The sequence below is a fragment of the Perna viridis genome, chromosome 5 (genome assembly GCF_037379345.1).
Source record: "Perna viridis isolate PV_CMFRI_1.1 ecotype Kerala chromosome 5, ASM3737934v1, whole genome shotgun sequence".
Lineage (NCBI taxonomy): Eukaryota > Metazoa > Mollusca > Bivalvia > Mytilida > Mytilidae > Perna > Perna viridis.
The window spans coordinates 18906803-18933698 of record NC_142449.1 but is presented as its reverse complement, the minus strand read 5'-3'; the positions used below and the strand labels follow the sequence as shown (position 1 = coordinate 18933698).

The following is a 26896-nucleotide window of genomic DNA, read 5'->3' as shown; positions in this document are numbered from 1 at the left end:
TAGAATATACAATTATGAATTTATTCAGAGATTGCTTGTTGCTCAATTGATATATTTCGGGGTGTTAAAAGGACAATGTATACAAGGTGATCACTCTAGATTGGCCCACAGGGGCTTGGTGAGTATTTTTAGCGACATATATGCCCGCTAGGCAATGGGAACCTCGGAAAAAACCTATTGAAGAAACTTTAATGTGTATGGGCTATCAAATATTTGGTTAACGCAAAATGTTTTGAATATTGAATGGTTAATATGCAAGGTTAAGCTATGATCAGTACAGACTATCTTCTGACGAAAGTATCACATGCAATTGGTGCGAAAACTGTAAACTATAGGATTTATACTTATAAAGAAACTCTTAGTTTTGAAGAATATTTTAAAACTCTCGATGAGAAAAATCTTTCACATTATGTAGATTTATAACAGTTAACCATACATTACCAATAGAAACAGGTCCTTGGTAAAATATCAGTAGAGAAAATCGTTTTTGTATTCTATGTAACTTAGAAATAGGGGACGAATACCATTTTATTATGAAATGTCCATCACTTGCAACAGAGAGAAAACTGTGTATCAACAAGGAGCTTTTAAAGCACCCGTGTATTTTAGGTTTTAGAGCAACAATGCCAACGAAAGATAAAAAAAGTTTGACTAATTTGTGTAAATTTATTAAATTAAAATTATAAACAAAAGAGTGAGCCCCCCTGACTAACATCATCGATACGTCCTGTAATGTGTCTAACTTGTCGGTAAATAGTTTTGTATAGCACGTATTGTATTTATATGTTATATGTCTCTGTACCAAATATGTGGTTTATGGGGATAACGATTGTTATTGTTAAAGGATAGGCCTTTCGAAATTGCAAGACAGAAAACAGAAGCCGTACTGCAATGACATTTTATGTTTTTTAAAGCAACTAAGTAAATAGGTAAATTCTTATTAATAAAATAAATAAACGAAATGTATTGATTAATTGAATAAAAGTATAAATAATATAAAACAAAAATATTTAGAAAAATATTTTTGATCACTGTGTGTAAGTTTTGGACAAATAAAGTGTTAAACTTAATATCTTTATTTACCATGAAAACGTGCAGTATCCGAACGATCACGGACATAATGCCAGAAAAAGAATAAGAAAAGTACCGCGTCATCCATCACAACTCCACCAACCCCCTACCAAGAGCGAGTATTCCCCTAACACAACAAAATATATCTAAATGATTCCTATATATAGAACGTTTCAGATGGAGGCGACATCTCGAGGAGCAGTATACTATGCCATCGGTCACTCCGCTCCGACTGACTATATATATTTTTTTCGACATTACAGAGAGAGTCTTTCTTGAAAGTGTAATCGTTGCAAATTTATCGTGTAGTTTTCTGTCAAAAATATTTTAAAACAATTTAAAGATATAATTTGTGCACCATATAAAGAAATTACAAATGTAAATGTATTCACTAAATACGATGTTGTTTCTTGGGTGTGGACACCATTCCTTGCCAAAAATATGACCCGAAATAGACCAAAAAGTACAAGAACAAAATTGACAGAATACTAATTTTGGTAAACTTCGAGTAATTCCTTTACCATTTTCAGAAGTCTAAATATTTTCTCATTTGTTAAGGATTTAAGTCTCAAAATTCACAATTAAATCTTGATTAATTTTCAATTATATTTTATGCCAATAAGACTCTTCATTGTCCCTTCTCCTTTAGTGGTTTAATTAATATAATCACTCATGTTTTTGTTCTATTTGTTTATGTGCAATGAAGAAGTGAATAACGACTTAGATATACTGACATATGTAGACAAGATACTATTCAATTTCTGTGGTATCTATACATGTGATACATTGGGTATATTACGTGTTTATATGATTATTTCTGGACCTTTTGTAGATAGAACAGATCAGTTTTGTTGTTCAAAATTTTTCTACAGTTAAATGCCTAAATTCACGTGGCATCGTAGCAGTACTCCAGTTTGTGTTATATTCAGATTCTATATTGGTTTACTACAGTAAATGAATTCAACAACCTAGATAAATGAACACCAAACTTTCCGACATACTGCATAATTGAACTACAAACTTCTAGTTGGTGTCTTCCCGATTGTCCAACATTTGAAAATTACAGGTAAAAAAGGTTAAAATAATGTTGGACAATTGGGAATGTTTTAACAAGAAATTTACATGTTGGTTAATTAGAAAATGTCTTGATAAAGATACTTTTCAGGTTCTATAAGGAGTGTTCATTAAAAGAAAAAAATATTCTAGGTTTGTGATGTTAGTTTGTACTCTATTTGTCTTAGTTTTTATTCTTTTGGTTTGTTGCATTAGTATTTGATAGCTGATGGTTTTTGACTTATGGCTGCTTGTCTCTATTATCCTTTTGGTTTTTGTTTCTGTATTGCCCCGTACAGTCTGGGTATCAAAAGAATAGGCCTGCAGCAGCGATATGCTTGTCGTAAAAGGCAACTAAATAGTGCTTAGAACACTGACCGGGGGCTAGAGCGCTCTGCCCAAGACAACTGGGTTGTTTGCGCCAGGTGGTTGAATTTTCAAAGTCAAAAATCAATTAATCGACCTCCAGGTCGAAATTGTCTGTTGAAGCCACAATTGTTGAAATAAATCCTGTCTTAGATACGCATACCTCTTAAATAGCTACAACTATTGCTCAGTTGATGAGCTATAAATCGCATAGACACCTATGTGTCACATAAAAGCGCTTAGTTTCGTGGTACCTAGTTCCAGAGACACGCACATTAACATGAACGCCAGAGTCTTGACCAGAATGTCGGTCTAATGCAAAGAGAGCTCCATATTTAATAAATGCACGATATACTATAGGGTTATTAAATGGTTATTTTCATATTAATCCTGTATTATGTCCTCATACAGTCGTATTGGTTTCGCCTCGGGCCAATACCAGTGGTCGAAACCCAATACGACTGTATGAGGACATAATACAGGATTAATATGAAAATAACCATTTTATGATCCCTTTATTAACTGATGACTTAAAATAACAGGAGTTATCTGTACAAACCTTTAAATACAGCTCAGTATGACATATTTCCTAGTGAAGACTGTAACACTCCAGATCTCTTGATGCATTTATTCACCCCAACTGTTCTTTTCTATATAGATCTATATTAATATACCAAGTTTGCTGATACCTTCTCAAATTAGGTTTTTAATGCATTCTTTAGCTTTTTCTCCTCCAGAAACCGTTGAGCTTCTTGACAATTTTTAAAAAAAAATATGTCTTTTTTTCATACATTTAATTGATCTACATGTATGGTAGATCATATGTTTAAAACAAAAAAAAAAAAAACAACAACAACAAAAAAACATGTATTTGTTGAATTACCTGATGACTGCGTTTAAAATGATTAGTGAGACTAGCAAATGACTTGGCAACATAATTACATGAGGAAAAATGTCAACATGATTATTGAAAACAAAGTTTAACTTTTATACAGGGCCAGAATTAATACAGGGCATGTGCCCTGTATTAAATTAATACAGGGCAATTGCCCTGTATAAATTATGGTTGCTAAAACCTCCTGTTGTATTAAAGGGGCAATTTACATTGTATTTTAAGTCATCAGTTAATAATGGGTGATACATCAGGATGGTTTTGAGGCTGGGCTACTCTTTTGTTAAAATTTGGCACACACACACACAAAACAAAACAGAGTGGCAAAAATAGCCTTCTTAATCATCAGAAGCAGCTCTTCGGAACTTCCAATTGGTACTCAGTATTTCTCTTTATATTTCCTTTCTAGGATTGATGACTGTTTGTTGTCCCGAAGGGTTTTCATTTTCTAGCTAATCGTCCAATGGTTTATTGTGCATTTTTTCAAGATTTTTTAGCATTTGTAGGCATCTTGAATATATCGATAGTGAACGACTGGTTTCTTCGGGTAAATGCACAGAAATGAACAACATGTACTGATAAGAGATACAATGTAAGAGGTCAACCATTTTAATTGGATTGTAACCCAATTAATCCATTCCTCTCTGTATATGTTTCTCTGTAAGTCTTATTTCTACTTCACTTTCTGATTGCTTTTATGTTGCTGGAGTCTTTAAGGGCAACTTTTTCGTGTATAATGTTTTGTTATAATGTTGGGACCAACTACAGCCCGTCGTGGTGCAAGGGATTCCTTATTTTCATTGTAGACCCATGGTTGGCATTGAAGCTGACATTTTTCATCCCAGTGGGGTTGTTGTCTCTTTGACATATTCACCAAATCCATTCTTCTTGTACTTTGTGGTAGAATTTCCAAATATCCATTCCTGTTTACTCAAGTAACAATTTGACCCATTAGTTGCCTGTTATTCTTGCTTGGCTTAAATCACAACCCCTAAAATCAATCAAGTCTTCATTTGAGATATGGAACTTTGTAGTGTAATTCAAAAATGATTCATTTACTTTACTCAAGTTATTGTCAGGACATTTATAGGAAAACACTTCTTTCTTGTCCCTCATTCATAAATGATCAAGTTTAACCCCCAAAATCAATTCCAGCCTGACCTTTGTGGAGCAATATCGGACATGTATATGCTTTTACTGGAGTTTTATAGTAAAATTCTTTGAAATGTTGGTATTTGATCTCTTTTGTCCCCTAATTCAAAAACAGTTGGGGCCTTAAACCGCCTTTTTTTGTGGATTGGAACCTAGTTCTAGCCTGCTGGTGATGCCAAGGATAGTGATACTTCACCGATGCTGATACACCTACAATGGAGTATAACTATTCTTAGGATCACACTGATGTAAAGTTCACATCATTAATATGTTTGTTTTATATATTACCGAAAGAGTCATATTTGTTGTGTTAAATATTTTAATTTACAAAAGAAAAAAGTACAAAACTTAACAAATATACAACAAGGAATAATAATAATAGACATGCATGTATAATATAAAACTAGTGTATTCTAAAACCATAGTAATTAGCACTCATTAATACCACAATCTTCTCCCTCAAACAAAGGAGCAAAGAAGCCTTAATATTACATTGATTTAGTGCAAAAAGTAATATATTTAATTACAAAGTTAAAAGCAATGTTCTACAATTACTTTAAAATTTAAATTCAAGATGAGCAACATTTTATTATCAACATAACATAGATGCATAGAATAAAATTTCAACATACATATTTTTGTGTAGTTTCTTTGATCAAGATACTGACTAGAAGCCATGAACCCTCACCCCTAGGCTAAAGGAAAAGACACCACAAAAAACAATTTCATGTTTCTGGAAATATTGATACCAAAAGTATATAGAACCTTAATATCACAATGTAAAATACAAATATTCCGGCAAAACAATGGGAAAAAGAATGGAGATTCTTTCGTTACAATATCCTAGATGAATTATATTTTAGATAAACAATATTTTGTTCCACTTGTACAATTAAAAAGTTGGCATATAAATGATATTTTCTAGAATAAGAAAAGTCCTTTTTAATCTTGAGTGTGCGTTCACATGAGGGTACATTGGGTGTATGATCATGTTCATTAAGATTCTTTCATTTCTCCACTCTGTGAAATTAAGTTCAGCAACAATTACTACCAGTATACATATACCATAAAATATAATACAAGTAGACTTGGTATACCTTAAGTTAAAGTATCAATCCATATAAAATTATAACAAACTGGTGCAGGACACCTTATAGTACAATGTTTTTTTTTGTCTTTATATGCTCTATTCTGACATAACTACAGTTCTTTTTGTAAACATCATACCTGTTAACCCTTCCAAATTAGGGGGAGACTCCCACAAAATCAATGAAATATTAAGAATCTCCAACACAAAAAATTACAGTAAGATGGAAGATTACTATATTTTCTGTGAAAAATACTAAATAACTGAATTTTTACAAAAAATTGCTTTTATGTAAAATTCTCCCACATATGACAGTACCAATGGGGATGAATCTTCCATGTGAACTGTTCTAAAAGTTACCATTTTTAGAAGACCATACATTTATCCCCAACTTAAGTCAACCAAATCAAGAAAGATAACTCTTTCAAGATGCCAATTTCAATACAAAATCTACCTGATTTTTGTCTCAAAGGTACAATAATTGAATTACAAACTAAGACTGATTATGTGGTCAGTAACTGTTTTTAATCCAAATTAAAAGTGAATTTGTGGTTTTTTTATGGCAGGCTTGAATCATCTGCCTGATATTTATATGGATTATAACACTATTATTCTTAAAACATCTGTTTGAACACATGAACATATCAAATCATACTTACTGATACAAAACAATTTATTATATTCAACAATAAGCTTTGTTAATAATAACCACTGACAAGTTTCTATTACTATTAAAAATAAGAATGACTAAGTGACCACTTCAGATCAAATATTTGTTCTTTATACCAATTCTTAAAAGAACATCAAGACAATTCTATGACATTAGTATGAAGTATGACTGTTTTATCTGTTGAATGAAGTATTGATTTGGAGGGAGGACAAAACAAAAAGATTGAAACAAAACAGCATATTAACATAACAAATTACCTTAAAAAATTCAATTAAGATTACAAAATTCATAACATGACATGGACAGTGAAGGCTGCACATTTTTTTTTCAATAAGGTAATTAATATTAATTAACACTGAAACAATGTAAAAGATGTGTGTAAAATATGATTACAGTTAAATGATCATAAACTACTGACTACACATAAACTGCAATGGCAGATCCATAAGAAGGGGTCTCTGGAGGTTGCAAACCCACTTTTGATGAAAAATGTGGACAAAATATATCATATAATAGCCTAGACACTCCTTTTTCAAAATCTCTGGATCTGCTCCTGCACGGACTACTTTATACCTAAAATTGGCATTCAGTAACTGCAGGGGGGCTTCTATTGTGGAGGTGTATAGTTATGGAAAGGTCTTTTATGTCCCATCAATTCAACAATGATTATTCATATATAAAGCATAGACATATATTGAATAACTGTCTTATAAAGGAAGCTATAACTCTACATCAATAGTTTTCTCTGTACTATATTGATTAGAAAAATCCTTGTACTGCTGGATCTCTTCCTTGCTCAATGATGGTAATGTTCTGTCTAAACCTTTCAGAAGGTCCTCCTAAAATTAATAACAGTACTAATCTAAATCTAAACCAATCCAGCTGCAAAATCGTAGCTCTTCATCTTTTTTATTTTTTTGATTTTGCGATCTAGCGTTTAAAAAATACAAAAAAAAAATAGTTAGAGCTACATTTCGCAGATACAACCAATGAAATCTCATCTGCGTTAATTCCACAGTGAAGTAAAAAAATCTGAAAATTATTGTATTTTTGAAAGAGCCTGAGATAATCGAAAGTAAATTACAAAATTAGCCACCCCAGCTCAGACTTGTTGACACCATGGAAACCCTATTCGTAAACATTTGCATTATTATCAGAGTGTAAGGCAATGTAGCATATCATAACAGCTGATTTTAATCAGATTGATTACTAAGGAATAAACTATTTGATTCCTATAATGAGGGAGATATGACTTTTATAGTGAGGGAGATATGATTTTTATAATGAGGGAGATATGACTTTTATAGTGATGGAGATATGATTTTCATAATGAGGGAGATATGATTTTTATAGTGATAGGGATATGATTTTTATAATGAGGGAGATATGATTTTTATGGTGATGGAGATATGATTTTTATCCTGTTTTTTTTTCGTCCTGACTTACAGTTTAGCTTTAGCCCTTGTCAATACATGTAGTATTGTTAGCTGATATTAATTCAATCTTCAAGATGAATGATGAAATTAAAAAGGGTACTGAAGTCTAGATAAACTTAACATTATTGAGATGGAAACCATCTCCAACGACACGCCGTAACCTAAATAAAGTGAATTATGAACATTTTGGAGGATCAAAATTAAACAGAAAATTTTAGCTGATCTACCCTCATGCCAAATACAAAATGCTAATCCCAAAAGACGACAAAGTTACAGACCTGACATGAATCTGTATTGCAAAGTCATTAGTTTGACCTAGAAATAAGTTCGTCTACTGTTTTTTTTGGTGCATCTGTTTTTAATGAACCAATAAGTTCACATTTAAAGCTCAAAATTCTTCAAGCAAGATCTAAAGGTGGTATACTTTATCATGTTTATGTAAAGTATCAAAAACTTATAAAAAAAGTTACAAGCCAGACAGGTTGATTGATGCATTGACATACAAGCATACAAGACTGATCACCATTTGTGGCCACCACTATTCATAAAAGAGTTGTAATAAGGTAATTCAATGGATAAGAAACAACCACATTATTATTTAACTTAAAAGAATAACAACTGACAATTTTTTATGATTGTAAAAGTGTTTTTTTTTGTTTTTTTTTAGGGGGGAGGGGGTGGACATAGCATTGTTTTGGATTACTGTACACGTAAATTGTAACTTACCATTGTCAATATTGGTTCATTAAGTTTGTCATCTGTTATATCTTTCCATGACATCTGTATTGCCATTGAGTCAGTGGAAGCACATGGTGTAAGGAGGTCATTTACTAGGACATTTGGGTCAGTTGGACTTGGCCCTTCTATCTGGTAATAAACAAAATCAAGAGGTCACAACACCAATTACCCTACTCACAGTGAGGTCAAATGTTGTAAAATATAGGAAATGAAGTAGATATTGTAACTCATCGAAAAAAGAACTGCATACCAAAAATCAATTCATTTTCTGAAAACTTTTAAGAATAAAGTAAAAAAAGGCATAATTCTTTAGAAATGTTAATATAAAGCTTCACATGGTATGGTAAGTGCAGCATGATATGACTACTGACAGTTGATCTCTGTTCACATGGGGCAAGTGTGGACACAATATTAGTTTTGACTCACTAAAACACAGGAACTTACATTTCATTATGAACATAACAACTGGTTTGGAAACTATACATCATTGTGAAATTTGTAGAAAGTTCTACTTTTAAGGTGATTTCATGGGATCACTTTGAACCCTATTATCTCAAAAACAGGTTTTGATAGAGTAAAAGAAAATAAGGCTATCATTATCCTATAATACAACTGAAAATTAATAAAAACTGTTGAAAGATATAATTATGAATTTGGAGACTTGAATCCATAACAAATGAGAAAACATTAAAACTTCAGATAATTCTTGCCTTAAAAGGACAGAAGAAAGCTTGAAGTTGACTAAAATTCAGATATTCTTTCAGTTTTGTACTTTTTTGTCACTTTCCAGTCATATCTTTGGCAAGGAAAAAAGTCCATAAAAATATAAATTTGTGAAATTTAAAAAATCCAAGGGGTATTATTCAGCCACAAATCAAAATTTCTAATATCAATATATTTTGTACCAATGTTCCCTCTCAAGTTAACTTGTAGCGAATATTAACACATGGAAATAAAGTTTGTATGGACACTGCAAACAACACTGACATACAAACATTAGCCATTTTCTAAAATTAAATTCTTAAATTTTATACAAAAATGCAATACTGGTATTCACCAACCTTCTTAAAATGAGTAGCACTTTGTACTCTTCTGACAGGTTCCATTAAAGCATCTCTAATAGCCACAATAATATCAGCACCAGTATACCTAAATGAGTTACAAATACATGTACTGTATAAGCAATGTGCACAGAGGTACCCAAATCCACTTCTCCTTGAAACATCTAAGCCTTAAGATGTGTAACCAAAAGATGTATAAAAAGACCAGCCAACATATGGATGTAATCTAACTATATATGAAAAGACTTTTGAAACAAGGATGTTTTTAGAGAGATATCATCTCAAGATTCAAAACAAATGCCCTAAAAGGCAAATATTGAACACTGAACAGTAGGAGCTATTCCAAGAATGACAGGTCTATCCTTTATTTGGACCATGATTTACTGTTTTACATATAGCACTTGTTTCTCAAAAAAAAAAAGGAAAGTTTGTTAAATGTAAGAATTTGTTTCACCTCATATCTGAAATTAAAATATCTCAAACTTGTAACTTGTTTGTTTGATTCTGCAAGTTGTTATATACAAACTTATATTATCTTGATTATAGTATACTTAAATTTACTTTGAGAATTAACATTAGCATGGATTAGACTAACACCTATAAAACAACTGCTCTTTACGACTATTTTTATCAATTGTGAATATCAAAAGTACTTTTTGTACGTTTGTAAACGTACCAAAATCCTAAAAAGGAATTGAAGTGTTAACAATTTTTTTTTAAAGAAGGATTACTTAGACAATTAAATGTATTAGTGTTTTCCCACCTCTATAAAATAACTATATCATATATGATAACTACAGATTTATTCATTATTCATATTTTCTACTTACTTATTATCAATTACCAAATATTTGTGACATCAAACAATCAATTGATTTTTTACCATCTTAAAGCTAAATGGTTATCTTATTATAATATTATAGATGAGATCAGTTCTATCCTCTCAGGGGAATGTCAGAAGAGCCAGCTCTAGGACAGTTCTAAACTCTCAGGGGAATGTCAGAAGAGCTGGCTCAAGGACAGTTCTATCCTCTCAGGGGAATGTCTGAAGAGCTGGCTCAAGGACAGTTCTATCCTCTCAGGGGAATGTCAGAAGAGCTGGCTCAAGGACAGTTCTATCCTCTCAAGGGAACTGTTCTAAATCTGTCATAGAACTGATCTTGTGGCAGTTTTATGACAGTTTTGTGAGATGATAGAATAGATCTGATCTATACAACCATGATATAGCCTGATAATACTTCTATACAACCATGATGCAGCCTGATAATACATCTATACAACCATGATACCGCCTGATAATACTTCTATACAACCATGATACAGCCTGATAATACTTCTATATAACCATGATACAGCCTGATAATACATCTATACAACCATGATACAGCCTGATAATACTTCTATACAACCATGATACAGCCTGATAATACTTCTATACAACCATGATATAGCCTGATAATACTTCTATACAACCATGATACAGCCTGATAATACTTCTATACAACCATGATACAGCCTGATAATACATCTATACAACCATGATATAGCCTGATAATACATCTATACAACCATGATACAGCCTGATAATACTTCTATACAACCATGATATAGCCTGATAATACATCTATACAACCATGATATAGCCTGATAATACTTCTGTAATCACAAGTGATGTAAAAAACTAACCCTTCTGTTTTATCTGCTACAAGGTTAAAATCCTCTTCCTCAAGTTGGTGCCGTGAACTTTTAAGGTTATTCTTTATAAGTTGTTTTCTGGCCTCTGTGTTTGGTAAAGGTACATAAATCCTTCTGTTCAATCTAAAGTAAAACATATAATACATCTTTAGAAAGAAGATTGGGACAAAAAGCAATACATTCAAAAAGATCAGAAAATGACATGAACAATGTATAGATTTTTAAATATTACATTTTTTTTTCTAATAATCAAATGATTGAATTTGAACATAATTTCTTGGCATCTAAATTTTCTTCATTTGTTATTTTTTGTAATACTAAAGTGCCTAATGTTTTTGTGTGGTGCCTTGTTTTTGTCTTTTTTTGTGTTTTTTTTTGCTGATAAACTGAATTCAATCAGACTGACTATATCTTGTCATAAATTGTGCTCACTGTATCATTAATAACTATTGTATAATCACTGTCACATGATTTTAATTTACTGAAGCAAAATCCTTTCTGAGATAAAATACATAACTGACAGTAGCATATACAGTCATGATGATCCATTTAAAGTAGTCAATTCTATCAGATATAGATAAATGTATGCAAGTAGATAAATGTATGCAAGTATTAAAATAAATTTCAGTTTATATGTCCTTCAAATTCTATACAGAGGTAAGAAAAATACCTTTCAAGGAAGACCTCTTTTATCTTCCAAGGCTGGAGAGTTCCAACTACCATATGAACATGTTCTCGCATATGAACAAAATTATACAGAAATTCAGTTCTTAATCTTCTAAATCGTTGATTGTATTCATCATCTTCATCAAACAATTGTTCAAAATCATCAATAAACAAAATACAGGGCTTTGAATATGAATTAACTCTTTTGAACAGAATCTGTATCAACCTGGAGAAAACAAAATTGAATGGTTAAAATATCCAGTAAATGGTAGTTGAAACCCATCTCTAGAGAGGAGTCTAAGTAATAATATGGAACATGATTTAGAGGCTTGAGAATAATGCAATCAGTCCTATTTTTTATGGATAGGCCTATTTTTATTAAGTTTAATACTACATAATTGCATTAGTAAAGTCTCTTCCCATCAAAATTTATCAAAAGGTAAAAAGTTCTTTGACATCTTCAGTATAGGGCTGCTTGTCAATCATGCAGAGGTGATTTCAAAGGTCCACATTTTTGTCAACTTTCATAATACTGTAAACACATCCTGCATGAGAACCAAGAAATGTAATAAAGAAAGCTGTAAAAAGGGGGAAAATATGATCAGGAGTGAAAAAGCTTGCAGGATATATATTTTTCAATAGAAGTCAACTAAGCCATTATCCTATTAAATACTGGTACATGTACAACTCTTATTTGGAATTTCTACCATAAACGTGACATAACAAAAAATTTAGCTTGTTTTAATGTTAACAATTCTTTTTTTACTTCCCGTTGATTCCTTGATTTGCGAGATTCTTAGTTGAATTCTTAGAAATACAGAATCCCCATGCTACAAGTTGACTTAATTCATATACACACTAAATTTGGATTATCCCCCTTTGCAGTGACCTGTCACTAATTATCTTCATTCATGCACACCTACACTTAAGCTAACATAGCCTTCATTTGTCATCAAAATCTATTGAGTTGTTTAGTAAGCGTTATGCCTAAAAACCCATAATGTGGATTATCTCCCTTGAAGACATTAGACAATAATTATCTCCATGTACATCTAAACATGCGATCTTGCTTTCCCATAAAATCTAATCAAAATCCACCGAATGGTTCAGAAGGAGTTGCTTTCAAAAGATATGTGGACATGCAATTGACAGACAAACAAACTGGGTGTTCCCTTATTCCTTTAAACTTAAAACAGAATAGCAGAAAAAATTCACAATATTGTCATCTACTTAAAATTCAAAGCAAACAAAAAAAAATAGAACTGAACAATTTCAAGCCTCCAAATATTTCACAGCATGTATGAGTTAGAATACCTCCTAAGAACACCTCTATGTATATCCCATGGTTTACAAGCAGACAGGATTACATGTAGAGCATCATCATTCTGACCTATACCCTGTATCTGAACACTTAGTTCTGTTATAATTCGTCGATTGTGTTCATAATCTGAGAACAACTGCTCATAATCATCAATAAACATAATGCATGGCATGGAACTTCTAGCTTTTATAAATAACTTTTTGATTAATCTGGAATTCAATGATTTAAAACTGCATATGTATATACATGTACCGGTAATAAGTAATGAAATCATGTAAGTAAAATTAAGCAAAGGTCAGGTTTTTCAATGACAATTTTTGTATGATGCAAAATGTAGAAGTTATACTGCTTGTCTATAATATCATGCTTCATAACAATCACACTCAGAGTAAGAAATATCATATTACATTACAATCACATTCTAAATTGAAAATATCATGCAACATTACCATCACACTCTGAATAAATAATGTCATGCTAAATTACAATCACATTCAGAGTTAAGGAATATAATACAAATGTACCTGTACTACATTACAATCACATTCTGAATAAACAATATCATGCTACATTGCCATCAGACTCTGAGTTTCAGAATATCATGCTACATTACAATCACTGTTAGTCTGAGAATCAGAATATCATGCTACATAACAATTACACTCTGTCAGTCTAAGACACATATCATGTGACGTAAACAAAATTCAGACGATATCTGCAAAGTCCAAACAAGAAAATGATGTGCCTATTCTACCTTAGAAAAGCTATGCTTCAATTTGGATAATATAATTGAAGTTATATTTTTCAGTGACAGATGAACAGCAAAGATACACGTACGTACAGCCACATCTTTCCCAAACTCTTTATAAACATCATATTCACTTCTTTATATTAGTAAAAAAAATAGAAAGACTCAAAAACTATCAGAAAAGATTAATTTATTTTAACTGAATCCTGATCTTAACCTATGTATTTGTATTTGTTTGGTTTAAGGAAGCGATGAATTTTCTCTGTAAGGACAGTCACTTTTTGTTACTCCCAAGACATGACTTTTTTTCATTAGTATATTGGGGAACCTTAAGGAAAATTTGGACAATACATGTAATAACCGTAGAGCTCACACCACTTTGCGGTGCTCACTATCATGCAACATTACAGTCACACTCTGAATAGAAAATATCATGCTACATTAAAATCAAATTCAGAGTTTAGAATATCATGCTACATATCAATCACACAGTTCACATTCTGAATAAATGATATCATGCTACATTACAATCACACTCTGAGTAAAGAATAACATAATTTTTTCTAATGTTAAATGTCCTTGACTTAAAAAAACTAATAAAATGTATATATTTCCATTTTTTAATGAATCTAATTAAACATCAACTTAATGAATTGATTGTGAAACGATTCCTAATAAAAATTTGAATATTTTTGTGACATGGCTTTTACTACAGCCTCTTATTATTGATATATTAGATGTTCAGAGAGTTGCTTCAGTGAACAGTCAGTCACCAGAACAAAAAAGGGTAATTTATTGTATGTTTTAAGATAAAGTATACACCCAGATTGAAACAAAAGAAACATTTCAAAAGTCTCATCTATAAAATAAGTCCAATATAAAGGCCAAAAAAAATATGTGTGTAAACGGTCACCCGACCAATCCTCACTTTTTTTATCAGCATTTTTTTCTGATTCCTGAAATTCCAACCTTTTCCGTCACTGGTACCAGTATTTATCGTATTAAACAATAATGGCGGCCTCCAGTGCCAGCAATTTAAAAAGAAAACTAGCTGATAGACAAGCATGTGCACCATTACAGTGTCTTTTGTTTTCTCTCTATGTAGCTTATTAGTCAAGAAACTACAACTGAACTCCTTCCCCCTCAAAAAAAAACAAAAAACATATATCAACATACCGACTCTATTTTTTTTTCAGCATGTGACAGTAAACACACTGTTTTTTCCTGGCCTAATTGGAAATCAAGAATATTTTAACTTAAATTACTTCATTCAAATACATGAACTTTCATACTTAACTAACCTTTCAGAATCTACATATTTAGAGATTAAGTCTACAGCTGATATTTTGATGAAATTAGCATTGATGTCCTCTTTGGCTAGAGCTCTGCCTATCATGGTCTTGCCAGTACCTGGAGCCTATATTTCATTAAGTATAATATATCAAAATGTACAATAAAATTTCTATGAGACATGCTAAGACAATTATTTTACAAAGATTAACTGTATATACATGAAAAACAATGTTCCTTTCAATCTGAATAAGAATTTTAACTGATTTTGGTATTTTAAGTTGATTTCTGTATATAGCAATGTATATGTACCAGTATACTGATTAGAATAAATTTGGATAATTTAGTCACCTGGTTAATTGTTTGCCTTTCAAGGGCAATAACTCTAACAAGAAGTCATCTGACCACATTCACCCAAATAAAGTCTTTAATATGTCTTATAAGGATCATACCATCAAATTGAAACAATTTTTTCTTATCTATTGTAGATGTTAAGATATTGGCTAATAAATACAAAAAAAACTCATTTTTCACCATTCAAGGGCATTAACTCTAACAAAGAGTCATCCTACAACTTTGACCCAATTTAGACTTTTGTAGGCTTTATCATAAGGATTATTTTATCAATGAAAGTTTTTTCCTATTTCAAATAGTTTTCAAGATATTGACTGAATATTGCAGAAACCTAATTTTTCGCATTTCAAGGACAACTCTACCAAGGAGTATCAAACAATTTTGACCCAGAATAATTTAATGGACCCTATCAGAAGGATCATTTCATCAGTTGTAAGTTTTTTTGTATCTATTACAGTTTTCAACATATTGACCACTAATTGATAAAAATTGTCATTTTTCACCTTTCAAGCACAATAACCCTTAATAAGTAGTCATCCAGCAGATTTGACCCAATGAACATGTCTGTAAGCCTTGTCATAAGGATCATTTCATCAGTAAAAGGTTTTTTCCTATCTCTATAATTTTCAAGATATTGGCTGAAAATTACAAAAAACGTAGGGATTATTTCATCAATTCAAATTTTTGTCTGATCTATTATAATTTTCAAGATATTGGCTGCAAAAAACATCAATTTTCACCTTTCAAGGCCAATGACGCTAACAAAGAAATGCCTGATAACTTTGATCCAAAGTATACTTTTGTGGAGTTTTTCAAGCTGAAGAAAAAAGTCACGTTTATTTTCCAATACCTCTAATACTTTTTGAGATATATGTAAAAATTGGTAACTTGACCCTTGTGGTAAAAGAAATAGCAATGGTGGCCATGTTTTACCCTTGATCTATATAATCAATAAACTTTTAAAAGTATATATCCTAAGGATGCTGATGACAAAGTTTGGTAATAATCCATTGCGTTGTTTCAGAGGAGAAGATTTTTTAAGAAAAGTAATGACAAAAGGCCAGGAGAGCAAAAAATGAAAACATTTGCATTAAAACAAAAATCATCCTTATGCAGCACATCAAAACACACAAAAAAATGTAGAATAAAACAATTGCAGTAGGATACAAATAACAATTTGAACAAAATCCAACCAACAACCTCAGAAGAGTTGTTTTAGTAGCGGCACAAGTAAACTCCAACATCAAGTTGCACATGTCGTGCTAGGTGTACTCCCACTCATACAGAGAGTTGTATTGGACAACACTCAAAACCATTCATGGGGAGCAGAGATTATTGCAACAAAATTCAGACAGATGGACAGATGAAATGACGGACAGAATGAAGGATGAACAAGGTGATTCCAAACTACTACCTACATTGAGTAGGGGTCTAATAAGCAGTGTCAGAAGAGATGCCTCTATAAATACGGAAGATAGGCTGATGGACAAATGGAAGGACACGGATCATTACAAAGTTCATTTGTCTTTTGCTAGAGGCCAAGGGGGAAAATAAGATGTAAAGATCAAATCTCTTTAAGGACACTTTTAATTCTATAAATAGTTTTATGTTTATTTCCTCTTCTTAAGAGGGTGTCCAATGACAACTGCAGTGAGTGGCACATGTAAAATTTTGTTATCAAAATTTTCACCAATTTTATATCACAAATGCATTTCAAAGTGGAATGTCGGTTTTGGATTAACTGCAACAATAAAAGACAAATAAATTACACAGAAAGCATTGAAATTCATTAAAAAAGGGAGATGACTTTAATTTGAGCAAAATTTTGTTGCTTTGTTAGGGAACTTCAAAATCTCTTTCTGTGCCATCAATTGTTGATTAAAAACAAACTTTATACTATTTGACATATATATGGTATATACATAACATTGAAACAAAAAAATTCAGTGGGATAAAATTCACCCTTTGCCACTCACATCATAGGATCTGCCTGACTTTTACATGGACAGCCTATTAACATTTAAACTAGAAGTGAAATATTCTTGATATAAGTATTTTACTTTATATTGCATATATTAAGTTTTTATATAAGATAGACCCTAAATCATACATTCACACTATCATATTTTACATAAAAACACTTACACCATACAGTAAAACTCCTTTCCAGGGTCTTCTTCGGCCTGAAATAAAACCACATTTGATTTTACATACTCTTTATTATAGCATTACAGGAATTTAAACTAGTGTTCAGTGCAGCTTTCAAAGAAGTAATACAGCCATTCAGTATGTAAATCTGAAGACACATCATGCAACCATAAATTGACCTTAGGGTTTGTAAATATCATTCTAGTTCCAGTTTCCCTTCTGGAATTTCCAATGTAAAACATACTAAAATCTGAAGACCAATCTGCATTTTATTGTTTACTTCCTGGAAATCAAAATGTTGCGTCACAATGCAAAATCTTCTATTTTATGCTTTTACTAATATTTTTATCCTGCAGAACTAGATATTTGTCACTTTTTATCAGTATTATTACACAAAAAGGAATTTTGCTTTTAATATTGAACCCATTGATATGTTAATGACAAATCTCTATGCATTTGAATGGCAGACAAGGACCTATTCTCATAAAATCATGAACTCAAATGACAAGACTTATATACCCTATTGCCACTTATAAAGTTCATCAAGAAGGGCAGGACACCATGCCCTCCCTAAACCAACTGTAGGAAACACTACACACTCAAATGTTTTATACCCAGCAGCTTTTAATATAATATAATATGAAGTCCAACAGAATTTATAGTCATGTACTAACTACTACCAGGGTATTAACATTTAGGTGAGAATACAATATCATGCATAATACCTGTAAACAGCTGTGGGAACTTGCATGGTAAAATAACAGATTCTTTCAGTTGATCTATGGCTTCCCGACATCCACATACATCGTCCAATGAAAATTCTGGAGGATCTATATTGGTCACCACTTAAAACAAGAAAATGATTATATGTTAAGTAGAGATTTTGAGCTGACATAAATGTGGGGCACTTCAAATATCTCCCAGAAACATAAAAAAAATCCTGAATTTCTATTCAAAGGACAATACACCCTACACAGTAAATGCTGTAACTTTGACCTATGTTTTTATATCAACAACACTGTATTGTAGTTTGAAAAGATTGAGGTTCTTTAAATATCATCTAAAACATGATAATGTAACAGACAGAAAGTATTTATAAAGGACAATGAAATAATCCTGATGAATTAACAATGATTTTTCTTTATTTTCATGGCTGAATTTTACTAAGACATGGTATATAATGACTTCTAGAGATTAGTTTAGTCAAGATAGCAGTCAAGATAGTATATTGTAAGCTACATCAATCTTAAGTTTTACTTTATCAGATATATCTATTGATGTAACAAAATTACCATCTAATATATGCTCAAGTTCTTCGTCATCAATAGATGGTTCAGATTGAGTATCAACACCTATCTCCATCTTCAGCACCTCAGCCATAGACAAGTATTGTGAGCATTGTCTTTTCAGTCTACTTCTCCTGTCATTAGGCAAGGATTTATCTATAAAGATAAATGAAACCATAATAAAAAAAACTATCCTGAAGCTATTAACCATGCCTTACTTAAACTTTTTTTCCCAGTTGTTTTCTTCAAGTCGTAAATAAAATGCTTTGCAAGGCAATACTTGATATGATTGAAAAGGTCAAAACTTGAACATTTTTCAAAAGTATGAACATTCAAGCCTTAAATTTTATTGTGATTAAATATTGATTGTGATCAAATATTTGACAAAGCATTGGTTTTTGACACAGAATAAATATGATCATAGAACTTGAAAATTCAAAATGTACTTATTCTGATTATTCTGATCCAAAATAGATAATCTAAATACATGGTTCAATGTGGCATCAATAAAACCAAAAAAAATTATCAAACCAAGTTCAGTTAAGGATGCTTGAAAACTGAGTCAAACCCAAACCAGATATTACTGTAAAAGTACTTTAATTCGTGGATACCACTTTCTGTGGATTAAGGAGGAAACACAAGTTTGTGGATTCTTGAGTTTGTGGTTTTGAGGTTTTCAGTACACACATCAATGGAAATCCACTTTTTGTAGGGAACCAAATCTCATGGTTTGTCCTACCCACAAAAGCCACAAAAATTGGCACCTGACAAACAATATACTTTCACAATATTCAAGATCAAACCATGATGAAACCCCATTGGCAGTGGACATGAGCTAAGCAATGTATACATACTTTTGGCTCCTAATTCCAAAACTACTGGAGCTACAACCTTGTATAAGCTTTACACAGATCCAGACAATAACTTACATTTTGTACATGTATTTACAATGAATAAACATGGTGGTCTTTTCTTTTATGTACAAAGTTTTGTTTTGTTATTATTTTGAGCAAAAGGAATGTTTTACTGAATAAAAATAACCTGACAAACAATATACTTTCACAATATTCAAGATCAAACCATGATGAAACCCCATTGGCAGTGGACATGAGCTAAGCAATGTATACATACTTTTGGCTCCTAATTCCAAAACTACTGGAGCTACAATCCCTTCATTCAAATTAAACTTTCCTTTGATGATAGGAAACCTTGTATAAGCTTCACACAGATCCACAGACAATAACTTACATTTTGTACATGTATTTACAATGAATAAAAATGGTGGTCTTTTCTTTTATGTACAAAGTTTTGTTATGTTATTATTTTGAGCAAAAGGAATGTTTTACTGAATAAAAATAATGGCGTTCCAATGTCCCCCACATAAAAAAGATACATTTCAAACTTTAAACTCACTTAAATTTTCTAAGTCCAACAGTCATAACATCTGTAAAAATCATACAACCAAAACCAAAGTAAAAATTAATCTGTAATTTTTCATAGTAAGACTACATACACAAGACAAAATCAATTGGTAAAAGCATAACAAAAAAAAGTGCAGAAAACTTAAAATTCACTGAAAATTTCTAAGTCCAAATGCCATAACTTCTATAAAAATCATTTAACCATAACCAAAGTTGAACTTAATCTGTAACTCATCGTAATAAGGCTACATACCGAAAACAAACTTATTTGGTAGGAGCATTACAAAAAAAGTGTGGAAAACCCGGACGGAGACCCAGCATTTCAATGCCCCCTCATGACCTGTTGCGGGGGACAAAAAGTCCATTCAGCTATTAGCCTCAGAAATATTGATGAAAATCAGAAGCCATCTATTACATATCAATTAAAAACCTTAAGGGATCACCACTCTGTCATCTGCAAGTCTCTTAAATTTACAGTTTAAGTCAAATTAGTCAATTTTACCTTGAATTTCTTGAATCAAATTTTGAATTTCTTCCTCATACAATTCTAAAGCTTCAGCTGGTCTATTCTCTCTAGTAGCTACCTTGGCTTTATCAATCAATGGTGAGTCCTTTTGCTTAAAAGAAATGCATTCCTCAGAATTTGTTTCTTTCATAGTATTTAAGCCTAGTTGATATTACTTACTTTGACAAAAACTAAAGTTTTAGTGTAAACCTGCATACCAATTTCAATCATGCTTTTGTTGGTTTTGTAAACCATAAAATTTGATTTCCATTAAAAATGAAAAAAAATCTCATTCGTTCATATATGGAGTTTTCAAATCATTGAATGCAAGAATCTGCAAACTGTCATCTTTTCCCAAAACCATGAAAATTGGTACATGTACTTACAAATAAAGTACTACCATAGTAAATTAATTGTTTAAATTACTATTATAACACTTACAATGTAACCACTAAATATTCAACTAAATTTACCTCTTGTATTGTATCTTTATCATCCTTTTTATCCATTTTTTGCCTGCTGAAATTTCACCTGAAGTATAAAAAAGTAACACATGTACTGGTACCAAGTCATAAAGTAGTCTTCACTGGCAAGTAATTCTTACCACTCTATTTTTCTCCTTTCCTGTCAAATAAGATGGAAGATTTAGTCACAATCTGATCCTGACGCACAAGGTTACAGAGGGTTGGTCCCGATACTGCCAGCACCAGCATTTATTTGAATGGTCAAAATGAACTGCTTAAGTTAAACAATCAATGCAGAAAGAAGCCAAATAAAAACATTATTTCTTTGTGGACATTTCAGTTCACTTGAACCACCTACCAGACAATATCGTCCAAGTGGACATCTTACCCATAGCTATCAATATTGATAGAGAACATTGTCTTACAATATAAAGCCTGACATACTGTTGATATTTTGCTCTGGAAAATAATCCCTATTGGGATTCAGAGCTCAAAGCGGTTTTCTGAAGAAGTTCTGGTCACAGACAAAAAAAAATATCTTGGTAAGTGACTTTAGTAGTATATTACAAAGACACAAGTAAGATACAAAGAAAACATTATGTCTGTTTAAGGTTACTTTGGTCTTGAAGGATAAAAATAGGGAAGAGATTTCTAGACTCTTATGGTGCTCAACTAAAAATTATAGTTAATCAGCATTTCACAAACAAATACCCAAAAAAATGTGAAAGAATAGGTATTGTAACCTTAAGAGATTTATCATTTTTTACCTGGGAGGAAGGGCTGGTCAAAATGCAGGGGGATCAAGTTTTTTTCTGTAAGTGGAAAATGGGGTTCAGATTTTTTTATAAATTCAAAGAGGGAGGATCATTTTTTTTTGCACATGGATTTCAGGGGGATCAAAATTTTTACTTAAGCAGAGCATTACACCAGTCAAACAAAAACATATTTTACCACCATTAAACATTTTATTTTATTTTCACATACATGTACAATAATGCATATATGCATTTTATGTCACTGGTAAAATCAAGTTCACACATCAACATAACCATCAGAACCTAAAACCCTAACAGTTATTAAATCAAACGGGTCCAACTCATCTCCCGACGATTCATATTCCTTATCTATATCTTGAATTTCAAGAGCTGTGTCTAATTCTGCTTGATTTTGATCTGATTTTTCATAAGTATTATGATTTGGAATTGAAGACTTGATATTTTTATTGTATGAATTTTTTAACATCTCAACTGCTTCTGTTTCAATAAAATCAGAAGCAGAGAGTTTTTTTAATAACTTGTGAGATTCATTTGAATCACTAAAATGTGCCTTATTTCTATTAAATTAAACATTTAAGAACTTGTGAATCTTCAAGTATGTCCCACATATCATGTGTGTCAAAGGTAAGTGTTTTGCATGTTAAAATTTTGGCATGTTTAATAGAGGGGGGAGGGAGACACATTTTTTTAAATGTTTTCAAGGGGGGGGGGTTTAAAAAGTGAAAAATCATGGGGGTAAGAAAATTTTATATGTTCGATTTCAAAATGGCCACCCCCATCCCAGGTAAATAATGATAAGTCCCTAAAGTTAAACAGACATCTCTTATTTTTCTTGGCCTTAAGAAGTTAAGTTAAGCTATAGCAGTTACGTGCGACGCCTATTGCGAAATCAGGGTGTAACCTGTTGGTCAGTTGCCCAGACTACCATTAATACGACCCGGGCTGATGGTGTAGGGAATCTGTCAACTGAGACTTGCGAAAGTGATAATTAGAAGTACATAGTAAAATTAAACTTTATCGTCTACTGACCTTTTCTCAATTTAGCCCAAGCTAAAGAAGTGCTATACCAGACAAGGAACCAGTAGAAGAGGCTATTCTATTTACGCTGAGGTTCCCTCTCGAAACTGTTTCCGGAATTTTATACCAGATCATTTCTGTACATGTCTGAAAAAGCTGTAAAATGGGAACAGTGTTTTTTTTTGTCATTTGTTTTGCTGATTTTAAATAAAGCTTATCCTATCTAATCGTAATCATATGGTTTACTGCTACTGCTCAACCTAGAAAAGAAACGAAACGAAAAAGAAAACGAAATCCAATAAAAACAAACGAAATCTTCATTTATATTATGGAAACGAAATCCAACGAGTTGCAAACGTTGCCACATCACAAGCAACATGAACCTTATATTAGAATATTGTCGAATATTACAATCGCAAACTAAATTTGGCATGAAGTCATTTATTCAGTTGCTGGGTTAAATCAGTTGAAGGGCGGTACTCCGCGTTACCGCTAAATCTGCAACTTTTTGTATGGCACATCGTTCAAAATGTCAACAAAACAGGGTCTCTCGTGCAAAATTATCGAAACTTCAATAATAAATGTAATTTTTGTAGCAAATTTGGTATCAACATACAGAAAAATGATTCCGGAATCGAACTAGGTAGGTGTGACATGCACAATTTTAACTTGAAAGTCGTTACAAGCGGTTGAAGGGCGGTACTCCGCGGTACCGCTAAATCTCCAACTTTTTGTATGGCACATCATTCTGACTCCATCCCGACATATCAATATCCAAATAAGGATAGGGTCAGAGGAAATTCTGACTGGCATAACGTAGAAGTTGTGATATGAACACTCTATACGCAGGTGCTGAAGGGATATTGTCACAGTCTAACCGAAATTCCTAGGTGAGAACAACAAATTTTGGTCAGCACTCTTTTAGATATGCTGGAGCCACGGTGTGGAATGAGTTGCACAGATAAACTTGAACCAGTTTAAAGGTCTTATCAACAACTGGGAAAGCAATTCATGCAGATGCGGCTCTTTTTTATCGTTACAATTATATATATATATATATATATATATACAAACGTCGAAAATTTCCCAACGGTGTTAGAACTGTCAAATGTGCGATGCTAATTTTTGGTCGTTCCCTGCGCGGAATTCGAACTCGTACCGCTGTGACATCTATGGCAACACCGCCTGCACAAAGTCCAGCGCCCTAGTCCACTCGGCCAGCTTTTAACATCGTTGGGAAGTTTTCAGACCTTTATTAATCTGAATGGTTATAATTTTATTTTCATTTGATTTGTGTTTGCATGCTTCATGTCCATTTAGTAGATATTATGATTATTCTTCCTGCTTTTTTATGTATTGTATGTGTGTAATGTGTTGCTGTTATTTGTGTCGGTAAAAAGCTCTACAGAGCTTGTGTTTGTACTTACATACCATAGATTTTAAATAAAGTTTCTGTCTGTCTGTCAGTCTGTCTTCACATGGCAAAACATGGACTTTTTCATTTATTGATATGCGGACATGAGGGACCCATCGCTTGTCCGTTACTTCTCTATACTGCTGAATGGAAGTAAATGAAACTTCCGCAGAATCTTTATTACATGATCTTATTGTACACCTCCTATATAAGAATTTGATCCGAATCAATATGGAAGTTTCACATTGAAAATAAAACCACGGACTTTGTCATATGTTAATATAATATCACTGAATGGAATTGAATGAAACTTTCATATAATCTTCATTGCATGTTTCAGTCTGCACCTACAATTTTAGAAATTGATCCCAATCAATTAGGGGGTTTCACATAACAAAACATGTACTTTGTCAGTTGTTGATATGGGGATATGGGGGGAGCTATCTTATCCGTTACTCCTCTTATACATTGAATGGATTAAATGAAACTTTTTTCAATATTTTAATACATGTTCTAATTGTGCACTTCTATTTTAGATTTTGATCCAAATCAAACTGAGGATTCCACAGAAACATGGACTCTGTCATTTGTGAATATGGGGACTGTGGACCCATCTCTTATCCGTATTCCTCCTCTACCACTGAATGGAATTGAATGAAACTTTCACAGAACATTTAATATATGTTCCAAAATCAAAATAGAGGTTAAAGGGTGCATGTTATCAAATGCATGAGTTGGGGTATCAAGTTAGTGAGCATTGCTCAGTTTTTTTTTCTATTTGCTAATATTTTCCAATAGTTATATTAAATCTGTAATATAACATTTCCTCAAGTTCTTTGTATGTAAATAACAGGAATGACCGCTTTGTATCCTTCTGTCCCGCCCTTTAAGTTTCTCCTTTAAACATGGAAACCCTTTTTATACAGCATCGGTGGGTTAATTTATTTGACAGAACCTTAAAATCAATGTTAACATGTAAAATGGAATCATGTAATATTCAAAATTGCTAAATTATCTTAGAAATTTTTGTAAAATAAAATCACGACCTACCGACCCATTTTTACAGGAAAGAGAGGTATAATTATATTTGGCCTGATATGATATACTAAACATTGAAAATATGTAATAATGGGGTAATGGTAAGCAGCTGAGAAACGGATTTACAGACCTATCCTACTTCATTGCAACTAAGGGGCTTTTTATTACAGGGACTGGTCATTCTATAATTATACAATCACTGTCCAACTATACTCCTACAGGGCAAGATGTTTGAATTACGTTCCTCCACACCCAAGGTACCAAGTCAGAAAACAGCTTGCCAGACAACCTCTAGCACTGTGTACACATCGTCTAGGTCAATTAATCAACCGCTGATGTTTATTTATCAGTGTAGTTTTTCATGTTAACTAGCGTCAGTGATAGCTCTATAGAGGTCAGGGAACCTCATTTTTGTTAGGAAATATAGTTAATTTCGTGTACACTCTGGGGTAACTTACTCTGCTGAATGTGTATTTTAGCACAATATTACTTTGTTTTTGTTATGGATATTGTGCCACAGGTTTGCAGCACTAGACCAACTTACTTTAAGTGAAGTAATGGTAAAATTTCCAAAATGCAATTTTTACCGGTTGTGAATTGATGTTGGTGACATTTTTTGACAACAATAAAATCATCCCTATAATTTCTGAATTTAAAGCAATTGATTTGACTTTTAAAAAAGGAATCCATATAAAATTCAGACACAGGCAACGGTAGAGGTGATTCGTAGTGTAGAAAGCACCACCCAACAATGTTATTTTTTGGTTACATATACATGCTGTTTTTATGTAATGATAGTCCTTTCTATATTCAGATTCATATTTTTAATGGATAAAATTGAATTTGACCAGCAAGACACTTATATCTCAACATCGATTGTAACTTCCAAGTGTTATATGACAGTCAAGACTAAACTTGTAAGTCTACAAAAATGAAGATATTCAACTTCATGAAACATACAATTTGTCCAGACTATCTTAAAAGAATGACAGTAAAGTTATTTGCTGGGCACAACTTGATATGCAGTTAAACATAGAGTGGTAGAGAGGTTGTAAAGATATGAACCACCTATTTATTAAATTTTTTGTAAATATCATGCAAAAATTGAGCAATTACTGCATGAAAACCAAAAACGTCTACTGGCAAAAAGAAATATTTCCCATTAATTACCAGTACATACTACCATGGTATTGGTCCGGGAAACTTCATCGTTTCTAATATGTCCAA

The 26896-nt window shown here is 32.2% G+C and overlaps 1 protein-coding gene and 1 long non-coding RNA gene across 8 annotated transcripts; one reads left to right on the top strand and one right to left on the bottom strand.

Moving 5' to 3' along the window:
- Positions 1–4835: 4835 nt before the first annotated feature.
- Positions 4836–23368, bottom strand: LOC148616391 (vacuolar protein sorting-associated protein 4-like). Of its 7 annotated transcripts, none has more exons than XM_088583383.1 (12): positions 23230–23368; positions 21434–21491; positions 20958–21072; positions 19041–19190; positions 18474–18593; positions 17746–17783; positions 15258–15373; positions 13202–13417; positions 11213–11344; positions 9527–9614; positions 8454–8594; positions 4836–7130 (listed from the first exon to the last, which is right to left on the bottom strand). In XM_088583383.1, exons 2-12 carry the CDS (start codon positions 21467–21469, stop codon positions 7011–7013), a joined length of 1272 nt encoding a protein of 423 aa, XP_088439509.1. In that variant the 5' UTR covers positions 21470–21491; positions 23230–23368; the 3' UTR covers positions 4836–7010. The 7 variants fall into 7 exon arrangements, with proteins under 7 accessions (XP_088439509.1, XP_088439506.1, XP_088439504.1 ...); XM_088583380.1 differs by lacking the exon at positions 13202–13417 and adding an exon at positions 11892–12113 and having other exon boundaries at positions 23230–23359; XM_088583378.1 differs by lacking the exon at positions 13202–13417 and adding an exon at positions 11892–12113 and having other exon boundaries at positions 23203–23236.
- A 985-nt stretch (positions 23369–24353) lies between these two features.
- Positions 24354–25451, top strand: LOC148616390 (uncharacterized). The gene is made up of 2 exons (XR_015922186.1): positions 24354–24484; positions 25168–25451. It is a non-coding gene; the product is annotated as an uncharacterized LOC148616390 (long non-coding RNA).
- Positions 25452–26896: the final 1445 nt, after the last annotated feature.